At 38.9% G+C, this 12203-nt stretch overlaps 2 protein-coding genes across 2 annotated transcripts; one reads left to right on the top strand and one right to left on the bottom strand.

Moving 5' to 3' along the window:
* The first annotated feature begins 5708 nt into the window (after window positions 1-5708).
* On the top strand, window positions 5709-7392 carry LOC137720123 (NADH-ubiquinone oxidoreductase-like protein). The gene is made up of 3 exons (XM_068459133.2): window positions 5709-5937; window positions 6854-6938; window positions 7084-7392. The coding sequence occupies exons 1-3, from the start codon at window positions 5821-5823 to the stop codon at window positions 7191-7193; spliced, it is 312 nt and encodes a 103-aa protein (XP_068315234.1). The 5' UTR covers window positions 5709-5820; the 3' UTR covers window positions 7194-7392.
* Window positions 7393-7733: 341 nt separating this feature from the next.
* LOC137720121 (uncharacterized) lies at window positions 7734-11773 on the bottom strand. Its single transcript, XM_068459132.2, has 8 exons — window positions 11151-11773; window positions 10732-10827; window positions 10487-10597; window positions 10084-10393; window positions 9815-9905; window positions 9011-9341; window positions 8563-8711; window positions 7734-8444 (listed from the first exon to the last, which is right to left on the bottom strand). Exons 1-8 carry the CDS (start codon window positions 11502-11504, stop codon window positions 7928-7930), a joined length of 1959 nt encoding a protein of 652 aa, XP_068315233.1. The 5' UTR covers window positions 11505-11773; the 3' UTR covers window positions 7734-7927.
* Between the last annotated feature and the right edge of the window lie 430 nt (window positions 11774-12203).

Here is a 12203-nt window from a genome sequence, read left to right as displayed (position 1 = left end):
TACATTTGTTGCTCAAAAAATCATAAAACCGCTTCCAAACACCTTATAAAGTTTTCCTTAATGCTCGCGGAAAATATTTCGCAAAAATAAAAAATTACATTTTGGCCAAAAAAATGTGGGTGCTCACGATTTCTAGTCGGTTTTACAAATTCGTGTATAAATCATCGTTCATACTATTTGTTCTCACCTTCGCTTCATCGTGAAATTTTGAAAATTAAGGTAAGACTTTCTGTTGAGATTCTTGAGGGTGGAACCCCATTCAACAATGTTTTGGCCCTCACTATTGTATTTTTCACTTACATTTTCAGTTTTTGGCTTAAATATTCTACTAAGTATACATTTGTTGGTCAATAAATCATAAAACCGCTTCCAAACACCTTATAAAGTTTTCCTTAATGCTCGCAGAAAATATTTCGCAAAAATAAAAAATTTCATTTTTGACCAAAAAACCATGGGTTAACATTCACGATTTTTAGTTGGTTTTGCAAATTCGTACATAAATCATCGTTCAATCTATTTATTTTCACCTTCGCCTCACCATAAAATTTTGAAAATTAAGGTAAGACTTTCCGTTGAGATTCTTGAGGGTGGAACCCCATTTGACAATTTTTTGGTCCTCACTATTGTATTTTTCACTTATTTTTTTAGTTTTCGGCTTAAATATTCTACTAAGTTTACATTTGTTCCTCAATAAATCATAAAATTGCTTACAAATTCTACTAAGTATACATTTGTTGCTCAATAAATCATAAAACCATTTCCTAACACCTTATAAAGTTCTCCTTAATGCTCTTGGAAAATATTTCGCGAAAATAAAAAATTTGCATTTTTCCCAAAAAAACGTGGGTGTTAAGGTTTTTAGTCGGTTTTGCAAATTTGACATAAATTATTGTTCAATCTATTTATTTTCACCTTCGCCTCACTTTGAAGTTTTGAAAATTAAGGTAAGACTTTCCATTGAGATTCTTGAGTGTAAAACCCCAATTGACAATGTTCTAGGTGTGACAACCCGTTCCAAATTTTACGTTTTTATTTTATTTTAAAAGCGTGAATTTACTAAATTGCCCTAGAGGCAAGGGCTTTGACTTATATTGAGCATCGTCTAGAGAGACGTATGACTTATTCTTTTAACATATTATCATAATACTCGTGGATGTGAATGCAGAGGCGAAAGCCGTTTGCGAGTCCGGATTATAACGGTATAGTTACGGACGTTCGAAATTGGTTATTCAAGGTTTAATGTTTATTTAAATTAAATCCCCACTTTGTGGGGGAAACCCAATCAGAAAATGGAGGGAGGAAAGAAGAAGTAAAGTTGGCAGCCAATCAAAAAGAAGGAAGAAAAGAAAAGAAAAAAAAAAAAAATGGGAAAGCTCCCCCAAAACCGTGACCCGACATGCACGACCATCCATTTTCCAAGGCCGATTCCGGCCAACTCCGGTGGAGTTTTTCGATGCCACCACCACCATCTTGAAGCTCTCATTACCCTCTACAAAACCCACCCAAGAACCACCTTGATTAACCATGGTATGAGGCGGTTTGAGGCCACGAAAGTTGACGAAAATCAATGGTGCTCCGGCCACCCTTCTCGATTTTCCGGCAAATCGGCAAAGCAATAGCCGATGCCACCACTTGGGCTTTGTAGCCCATCATCCCAGGAGCAAAACCCAACCAACCTTGACCCCGTTGGACCACCGTAGACGACGAATCGATGTTAGGAAGTTTTAGGCACCCGCCGGCTTCGTGGGCAAAATTGACCATCTTCCGTCCACTTTTGGACTTCGTGGCAGGTATGAAAGTTGCTCCACTCACTGAGATCTTCATTTATGTGAAGTTTGAGAATTTTTGGAAATAGTTGAATTTTCCGGCGAGTCGGGGCAGCCGACCGCCACCTGCGGCGGCGCGTGGCCAGTGGGCCGCCAATGCTATTTTTAGGCTATGTCAAATGTCTTGAATTCAGTTTTGTCATTTGAATGACGTAGGTTGATAGTTGGAACCTAAATTCGTTACGATACGTTACTTGATAAAATGTGAATCGATGATCCGACCGTTGGATCGTCACCAAAATTGGATACATTATAATACGTAATATTTAAAGATTATAGGAATTTACGGATGGGGAATCCGACTTACGGATCTTCCTGAATTGGATTTGTAAGTTAGTAAAATAAATGTTCACGGCCACTTGTTTTAGGCAATTGGCGGAGATCTGACCGTTGGATCGTAATGAAATTTTAATATGTTATTCTAGAAAAATATTGTGGATTGTTGGGGGTTGCGGATTAGAAATCTGATATGCGGATCTTCCGGGTCAAGTTATACAGGGTTGTAAACCCTACCGTCGATCTTTGATCGACGGTTGACTTATGGTCAATGGGTATCAAACTATTTTAGAATGTCGTTGAGGTTGTGTTTTATGTGAATTACATATTCTACGGATAAGAGTTCTGAGATGTGATTTGATAATTGGTCACAGGGACCAATCATTCAGGACGCCTCGATGCGTGCGCTAGAGAATCATAGTGTGGACTCCAGGTGAGTGCATATTTTCCTTTTTATCGTACATATTGTTGAGAGTTCTATCGACACTTTTAAATTGATTAGGCATATTACTTTCATATATAATTATTGTGAATGCTTGAAGTACCAATATGAACTACGAATGGCTTGATCCCTGTCTAGGGTACGTAGGCATTCTAACGAGAGGTTAGATGCAACCATAAAATATTTGAGACAAAAGCCTTATTTGGGAAATTGAGTAATGCGAAGGAAATTGATAAAGACAAGTTTTAGTTTTGTGAATTAATTAGTTAATTAGTGTTAATTGGGTTATTATGGATAATTATCCCTGAAAATAAGTAGTTCGGGAGTAGAGCGTTATTGATTGTACATTTCACACCGTATTGTTTATAATTGAAAATGCTACAACATGGTTGAGTTTTAGATTGCATCATGGTATATCCATATGTATACTACTTGCATATAATTATTGGGAATGCTTTCAAGTGCAAAGGTGGACGCAGAACACCCAGGTAAGCTTCAGGTGAGTATATGTTGATGTTAGTGATGGTAGTGAGTACGATTGTGTTGAGACATAGTATAGCTCATAAACCTGCACCCTGGTGTTAGTGCTCCCGCCCGTGGCCAGGGCACAGTCCTTCACGTGATGTTCACCTCCCGCACCTTACGCTCACCTTGGATTCAAGGTAGGTGCACAGTCCTGTCGTACAGACCACTTTAGGTGGTTCCGACTCGTAGGTGACCCACGATTATTCGCCCAGTCTTCACGTGATCGTAGCACTTGAGCGTATTTATTTACACCCAGTCCTGTCGTACAGACCACTTTAGGTGGTTCCGACTCGTGTGCAGGTATACTTATTGAGCTATTGGCTAGCCAGGATTGATGAGATATGGATAAGTCGTACAGGTCACTATAGGTGACTCCGACTTATATGCTAGCCATGATTGATGAGATATGGATAAGTCGTACAGGTCACTATAGGTGACTCCGACTTATATGCTAGCCAGGATTGATGAGATGTGGATAAGTCGTACAGGTCACTATAGGTGACTCCGACTTATATGCTAGAGATATGGATAAGTCGTACAGGTCACTATAGGTGACTCCGACTTATATGCTAGCCATGATTGATGAGATATGGATAAGTTGTACACGTCATTTTAGATGACTCTGACTAATATATCACTTTGTATTGATTTAGTTCATTTTGGCCTACTTATTAATGTATGGTGGAGTTGATGGCAAACCGTGGTTTTGGTCATTTCTGAGTATGGTTTGGATATATGTATATATGTTATACTGTCTTATGGAAAACGATACGGGTTTTACAATTAGGGGCATTACTTTTAGAGAGGTAATAACTTTGGGAAGTTTGGTTTTATTGCTTACTCACACCTTCTGTTTAGTGCCCTCCAGGTTTTAGCTGCTGAGTTTGTATCGACAAGAATCTGTGGCGAATCTTAGTATTGATGGATAATTCTGAGGGTATGATTCTTACCCGCACTACTGTACCTTACCTATACTCTGACATCGCATGTGATATGGGTTCGCTCCTACTCATAGCGCACTCTGGTACTTTGACACTTTTAGATTCAAATTTATTCACTTTTTCTACACTCTATCACATTTTATGGCTTCGTCACCTTCCAGGTGTCGGCCAGCACAGCTCGATTCAGGGTCCAAGTGGACTTTCTGGGTCGGGGTGTGTCACTAGGCCTCACTACTATATTTTTCACTTATTTTCTTAGTTTTCGGCTGAAATGTTCTACTAAATATACATTTTTTGCTTAATAAATCATAAATATGCTTTCAAATACTTTATAAAGTTTTCCTTAATGCTCGTGAAAAATATATCGCAAAAATAAAAAATTTCATTTTTGACAAAAAAAAAAAACGTGGGTTAACACTAACGATTTTTGGTCGGCCTTGCAAATTTGTACATAAATCATCGTTCAGTCTATTTATTTTCACCTTTGCCTCACCCTAAAATTTTGAAAAATTAAGGTAAGATTTTCCGTTGAGATTATTGAGGGTGGAACCCCATTTGACTATGTTTTGGTCCTCACTATTGTATTTTTAACTTATTTTTTTAGTTTTCGGCTTAAATATTCTACTAGGTGTACATTAGTTGCTCAATAAATCATAAAAATGCTTCCAAACACCTTATAAAGTTCTCCTTAATGCTCACGGAAAATATTTTGCGAAAATAAAAAATTTGCATTTTTCACAAAAAAAAACATGGGTTAAACTCACGCTTTTCAATCGGTTTTGCAAATTCGTATATAAATCACCGTTCAATATATTTATTTTCACCTTCGCTTCACTGTGAAGTTTTGAAAATCAAGGTGAGACTTTTCGTTGAGATTCTTGAGTGTAGAACCACATTTTACAATGTTATGGGCCTCACCACTATATTTTTCACTTATTTTTTTAGTTTTAGGCTTAAATATTCTACTAACTATACATTTTTTGCTCAATAAATCGTAAATCTGCTTCCAAATAGTTTATAAAGTTTTCTTTAATGTTCGTGGAAAATATTTCGCAAAAAAAAAAATTTGCCATTTTGATCATAAAAACGTGGGTCATAGTTTTTAGTCGGCTTTGCTAATTCGTACATAAATTATCATTCAAACTATTTATTTTCACCCTAGCCTCACCGTGAATTTTTGAAAATGAAAGTAAGACTTTCCGTTGATATTCTTGTGTGTGGAACCCCATTTAAGACTTTTCGATGATATTCTTGTAGGTGGAACCTCATTTTAACAATGTTTTGGGCCTCACCACTATAATTTTTTACTTATTTTCTTAGCTTTTGGCTTAACTATTATACTAAATATACATTTAATTCTACATAAATCGTAAAACCACTTCCAAATGGTATATAAAGCTTTCTTTAATGTTCTCAAAAAATATTTCATGAAAATAAAAAATTTGAATTTCAGAAGAAATAAAACATGGATGTTAGACGGACACCGTGCACACATAACGAAACGAATCTGTGAGTATGGAAAACGAGGTGAACCTACAAGCTCTACGCACGAAAAGGAAGACACGCAAAACGAGGCAAGACCCGTCGGGCAAACTGTGGCCGGCTCGGCCCAAGAAAAATGCCGAAACGAAACGAGACAGGCCGGCGCACGGAAGTGAGGCCCATACACACCCGGGCTTCCAATAAGCCTTTTGACCCGATTAACTAAACTTTGTCGCTCGCTCCCCTGTTTCTGTCGGTCTCTACCATTTTCACGGTTCTCTCTCCTTTTCTCTCCCTTCAGCGTGAGCAGTCGGAGGAGCACTCAGAAATGGCGTCCAGTCTATTTAGAACCCTAATAAGATCGTCCAAATTGGGATCAGCAGGGACCAGAAATTTCAGCCTCGTCAGGACTCAAATCAGCGAGCACACGGCCAAATGGATGCAGGTACCTCCTCCCTCCTCCCTCCTCCCTCCTCTCTCCTCTTCTATCTTTATCTTTGCCCTAAAATTGATTGACTATGAAATTAATCGACTTTAATCGTTATCTCCTTTAATTAGTACAAAAATTTACATTCGTCTAATCTTACGGTGCGAATGAATCAGTTTTTCCCTTATACGATAATCCAATCTTTCATCAAGTAAAAATGGAACAAAGATGTTGATTTTGTGTGTGATTAGACAATCAATATATTGATTTTTTTCACTAGTATTGATTAGCTTTTGCATGTTTTTAATTCAAAACTCGGTGGAATATTGTTTAGTTTATATTTATTATAAATTAATTTGGCAATTTCTTCAGAATTGAATTTCAGCCTTCTTTATTTGTACCAATTAACATTGCTGAACAAACCCTTGGACGGTATGCTGTAAAGCTTTAAAGCAACAAGAACTGAATTTCAAAAACTTTTTTGGATTTCCAATCCAGTTCCCATGACCGACCTTATTTGTTATCATTGCAATATGGTTAGTAACCAACAATCTAGGGAGACAGCGAGCGTAGCAATGATTTAGCAGGAAATAAAACAGATATGCCAACAAAACTAGATTGAGGAAGCAACTGTAACTGGGTGTGTATGTGTGCACTCGTGTATCCTGCATTTCAATGAAAACATCGATCAAGTTCTCAGCATCTTTTACTCGACCAAGACTTGTTTCGGCTCCAATGATGTGACCAGCCTACTTTTAGAACAATGACTATGTTCTATCCACAAGCTTCTACTGGCGGCGTTTTCCTATTTACAATTATAATGTCTCTCTTTCTGGGCGTCTATTTCCAATGTTACAAAAACCATTTTGATTTTAATGTCGTATTGATTACAAGGTGCTAGTCATTGTGGTTCACTGTTCTTCTTAACTGATAGGATACAAGCAAGAAATCTCCCATGGAGTTGATCAATGAAGTCCCACCCATCAAGGTTGAGGGCAGGATTGTTGCATGTGAAGGAGGTTAGTTTACATTATTCTTTACCTAGTTTCTTTTACGATTATCCAGCACAAAGCTACTTGTGCATTTGTATGCTGCAAGGTCAGCTCAATAAACTACGTAGACAAGGGCTGCAATTTACTTGGGTAAAACTGTTGTTGGTTGCAGACACCAATCCCTCACTTGGGCACCCAATTGAATTCATATGCCTTGACCTGGATGAGCCAGCTATCTGCAAGTATTGTGGTCTTCGATATGTGCAAGATCACCACCACTAGAAAATCTGGAAGTGATTATTCGATAAGCAAATTTCATTCCTGTTATGTCCGTACCTTCGTTGAAGCCATTTCATAAACAAGGTTCAGTTTGTAATGATAATACTGTGTTTCCTAATTTGGCAAAATAAGGATTTGGCATGATGCCATTCGTGCTATTCTTCAGGCATGGAATGCGCATATGCACTTAATTTGTCTGTCATTTTTGTTACCTGATTTAAGATATGTTATGATGAATTGTTTGTCACTTGCAAAGATGCTTTTTGGGTGTTAATGTTAGAATACCAAAGAAGAAATATTGGATTGTTAAGTTGCTCTGGGATGATTGATAGGGCCCCTTGCCGAACATCTTTGACAAGCTTTGAAGTGAAGCACACAACGCTCAAGTAAGGCAGTGCCAATTTCCGATCATAATATGATGGCCGATGCGTGCTGTTTTATTGGTCATTCCGCTTACTTTCAGAGAGCTTCGGCGTTCAAGATGATGAACTGTATTTCATTGTTGTTGATGTTGGGATTATGCGCATCATGGATACCAGCGGGTTAACGTCTCAAAAAAAGCCCTCCATTGATAGGGGGCAAATAATGAATAACATCATTTGTTCATGCTCAAAATTGAAAACCCAGGCTTCTGTGTGAATCTCTCTCCAAATAAAAGTGAAGGTCAGCCTTATCTCTCTAACCGGCTTACTAACTTAATAGCAAGAAGAGTGCCTGCCAATGGACACGCTGTCTTACTACACGCTACCTTTATCTCCAGCTGCAAATTTTCTTCTCTGTTGATGCTCAGCAACCTTGTAGTCTACAACTTCACGAAATAGGCTTGGATCAAGCACACAATCCTTGCTCCCATAAACCGCAGCTTGGATACTTGCCATTAGTTTCGCTATTTCTCTCCCAGAGAACCCGTCGGTCTTTGCCGCTGCTTCTCTAATCATGTCATCTGTCAACCCCTTCATCTCTATCTTCTGAGGTTGTTTCTTAAACAAATTACGGAACCAACCAGATTTGCTTGATGAACCAGCCTGAGCAATGTACTTGTCCAGATACAACTTCAGCAGCTTAAAGCGTTCCTCTTCCCCAGGCAAGGGGAATTCAAGCACTTCATCAATACGATCGGCCACAGCTGAATCGAGATCACCGGGGCGGTTTGTGGCAAGGGCAAGGACTATGTCCTTGGATTGGTCACCCGTGCGGAATAGGAGAGCGTTAAGCGCACTTCTTTGAGCTTCACTCATATAGGTTTTGTTCCGCCTGCAAGTTATGTTAAACACATTCAACCCTCTCAATCACAGAGACTGGAAGTTCTCTTCGACGAGACTACAACAAAATTAAAAACACCATTTTCATGGCTGTTAATTGAATGACTTACTCGCACAAAAATGCATCGGCTTCATCAATGAAAAGTAGCAGACCCTTCCGTGACTTTTTGGCCCAATCAAATAACTCATGTATCTTGGTAACAGCCCTTGGTCCAAGTGGAGCAACATCCCCTCCCGTCATCAATGCGTAGTCTAATCCCTAAAGACAATTTAAATCAAGCAAAGAAACGTATGAGAAGGAAGAATATGTTAAGGATGAAGGATGAAAATAAAACAAAAGCTGGCAGATCAAAACCATCTGAGTATGAATGGAGCCATCATGGAACATGCAAATCATATACACAGTTCTAGAAAATTATTTCATGTTAAGGGCAAGTAACTACTTTCCTAAATAACAGCACAGCCAGGAGTGTTCAATATTGTCTGGCAGAAGAAGCAACAAAATGAAAATCAAAACCGAATACGTGATTGGTTTAAAGATAGGATCAGATCTCATACAGATTTACGAGCCATCTCTCTAGCAGCCATTGTTTTCCCAGTTCCTGGAGGACCATAGAAGAGCATGTTTCTGAACGGTGCTTGATGAGATTTTGTATTAGCAGTTGCCTTAGCCAAGTGGTCAATTCTTTTCTGAAGAGGAGGGTGTAAAACAACATCACCAAAGGCCTTCCCATTTTGTGTTTGACCTTTGTTGCCACTGGGAGATAGGGCGCTTATAGAACGTGAGAATAATCCTGACCAAGGGTATTTTCCTTTAGAGGACTCTCTGATAAGTGATGGTTGTCCCAATATTCTATCCACATAGCTCCATATCACCTTTGAACCTTCTCTGCATTGGATAAATAACACGTGCATAAGTTATGGCATCGTGGAGAGCAAATGGCAAGGTAAAATTAATATCCCACACAAATTATTTCGCGAAGGTAGACTGTAACCTGCTATGACTTTAAACGCAACCCTATCTCCGTGAATCAAATATCAGACCAGAATACCCAAAAAAAAAAAAAACTAACTAAGTTCCAGAACTTAACAGTTCATGGCATTTACTAGGGGAATAACCAACTCTAGAGTTTCATGTCCTAGGGAGTTGGTCACAGGGGAGAGAGAGTAAAATGCCAACAAAGCTTTTCTTATTTTTTCCTTTCTCCCCAAAAACAAACAAAAGTTACTAAGCAAATTAAGAGAAGATGAACCAGGATATAGAAAGCAACAAATAGATCCCTAGCTTCCAAAGGAAAGGCCACAAATAGGTAAAGGGAAAATACAGTATTTCAAGTATTCGTTTAAAATATCAACACAGACCTTGTTGTGTAAACACCTGCAGCTAGAGCTGTAACTCCCCCAACAGCAACAACTAGTTTATTCTGATCTGTCAGAATCACTTTCAAGCCACCTGCAGAAAATAGCTAATTCTGCATCAACAGTTTTTTAAGAAATAACATTAACTTTCATTAGTTCAAACTTCAAACGAGTATATGATGCCAAATAGAAGAGCCGCCCATTTTTGGTTTGAAGAAGAATCATATTTCTTTGTATACAATAGAGAAAAAGGTAATGAGTATGGACAGTACCTCCAATATGATCAAAGGTGGTATTTATGGCAGAAACCCATTTCTCTTTCTCAGCTTTTGCTTTCTCTAACAGCAGGTCCCTTTTAATTTCTGCAGTCAGCTTTGCTTCAAGGGCTCTCCCTTCTGCATCTGCCAAAGCCTTCTTTTCGAAATTTTCACGTTCTAGCTTAGCCTGCTCCTCTGCAGTCCGTCGACGCTCATGTTGGATTTGCGCTTCTGTTTGTCGACGAGCTTGTTCCAGCCTATTTGCTGATTCTTCTTGCCATTTTACCATCTCTTGGTTCCTTTCTCTTGCCAATCTATTTTCATTCTGCAGTAACATCAACGAATTAAATTTAGAATTGAATTTCGTTTTCTGAAAAGCTTCTGTGTGAAATCCCAAGAAAAGTTCAAGTCAGCTTGCCTCCATCCTCTTCTTTGCTAATTCATCCTGATACCTAGCCATTTGGGAATTTGTTTGGGCTTGAAACTGAGCTAGCTTTTTCTGCTCCTCGTAGATGGCCTTCTTAGTATCCTGTCAGGTGATGAAGTAGATAACTTCAGCAAAAACTTATGCCAGATAAATCAATTGGGGAGTTTACAAACATATAGCCTATAGGGTGTCACTAATCCAAAAACACCCTAATTGGGGAAATAAGTAGAACTTACCGCTTCAATTTGGGCTTTCATTGCAGCATACTCCGCAGCCTTTGCCTTCAACTCAGCCTGCCTTGTCTCTTCGTGCTTCACCGTAGCTCCAATGACCTATGCAGTGGCCAAAGAGCAACCATTAAAGCAAACATCAATTCACGGAAAACCATCAAAACAAAAGGGCTGCTTGATGAAATTTCAAACACATCCTGTTACTTCTCTCTAAGCACAAACATGGATAAGGTATAAGACGAACTAAATAGCATACTCCATAGCTACATACATTCCAACGTCTGAATTTAGACATGAACCATCAATACTAAAATTCCAATTGCTATCAAGTAACTAAATAACAAATGGAGCCCGCCAATAAAATTGGAAGATCAAATCCCAATTAAAAACAACACATTTAATTTCCGAAAATAAAAAATGCAAACCTCTTTGGCATTAGAAGATTTGGCGATTTTGTCCAACAACTTAGCAGCGCGCTCCAGAGGCTCAGGATCGAAGCCAGCGGCAGATGTCCTGGGTTGATCATTGCGAACCTTGGGAGGGGGAGGGGGCTCGGCAGCACCTCCGGTGGAGGAGGTCGGCGGGGGAGGAACCGACGGCGCAGATTGGAGATGAGAAGGAGTGGTGGAGGGTTGTTGGGAAGCATTAGAAGAAGAAGAAGAGAAGGGAGAGAAGTTGAAAGGGCCGTCGGCATAAGCACAGTTGGAGTTGGTCTTGGAAAAGGAGGCGGAGGCCGCCACGGCGGCGACAAGCCCTAATGCATATGTGGGCTTGGCCATTTTTGCAATCCCTTTTTGGGGGTTTCTAGTGAAAAGTAAAACCCTTTGGAATTAATTGGATCTTTGGAAGAGAGAAATGAGAGGAGGGTTTTAGAGAGGTTTTGATTAATTTATATTTGTGGGGAGAAAAATGTTGTCGTGATGACCAAGAAAATCAACCTATCTAATACTCTTTCTCTCTTTCTCACATGGCTCTTCTTTTCTAACCATGGAAAGCGGTAGAGAGTTCAGACTCTCTCAGTTGAGGGTTTTTGTAGGGTTTTGGGAATGGAGAAATTTTTTATTGTAACAGGATATATCACATGTTTTTATGTAAGTGGTGTAAAGTTTTATTTTTTAAATTATTAATTTTTTAACATACATATTCTACTATTTGTATAGTAACACATGATATACTACGTCGTGTGCCGATCACACTTGCTACTAGGACTTGGGCGGGGCAAGCGACCGGGTGTTGGCTTGTTTCTATAATCTGGGCTTCTCAGATGTTTAAGTGGCCAGGCCTCTGTCTGTTTCTGCAAGATCTCTGAAAGCCAAGCCCAGCCCAGCCCAATTTTTGATGTCTCACTCTTTTTTCTTTTGATAAAGTGATATTTTAAATTACTCTAACACTAGAGGGAATTTGAAGAATTATCGAATTCAAATAGATCAAATATTTTCCAAAATGAAGCTAAGGTTTTAACTTAAATTCAACATAGC

Source organism: Pyrus communis, chromosome 1 (genome assembly GCF_041283825.1).
Source record: "Pyrus communis isolate YQ-2024b chromosome 1, ASM4128382v1, whole genome shotgun sequence".
Taxonomy (NCBI): Eukaryota; Viridiplantae; Streptophyta; class Magnoliopsida; order Rosales; family Rosaceae; genus Pyrus; species Pyrus communis.
This window is presented reverse-complemented; position numbering and strand designations above follow the sequence as displayed.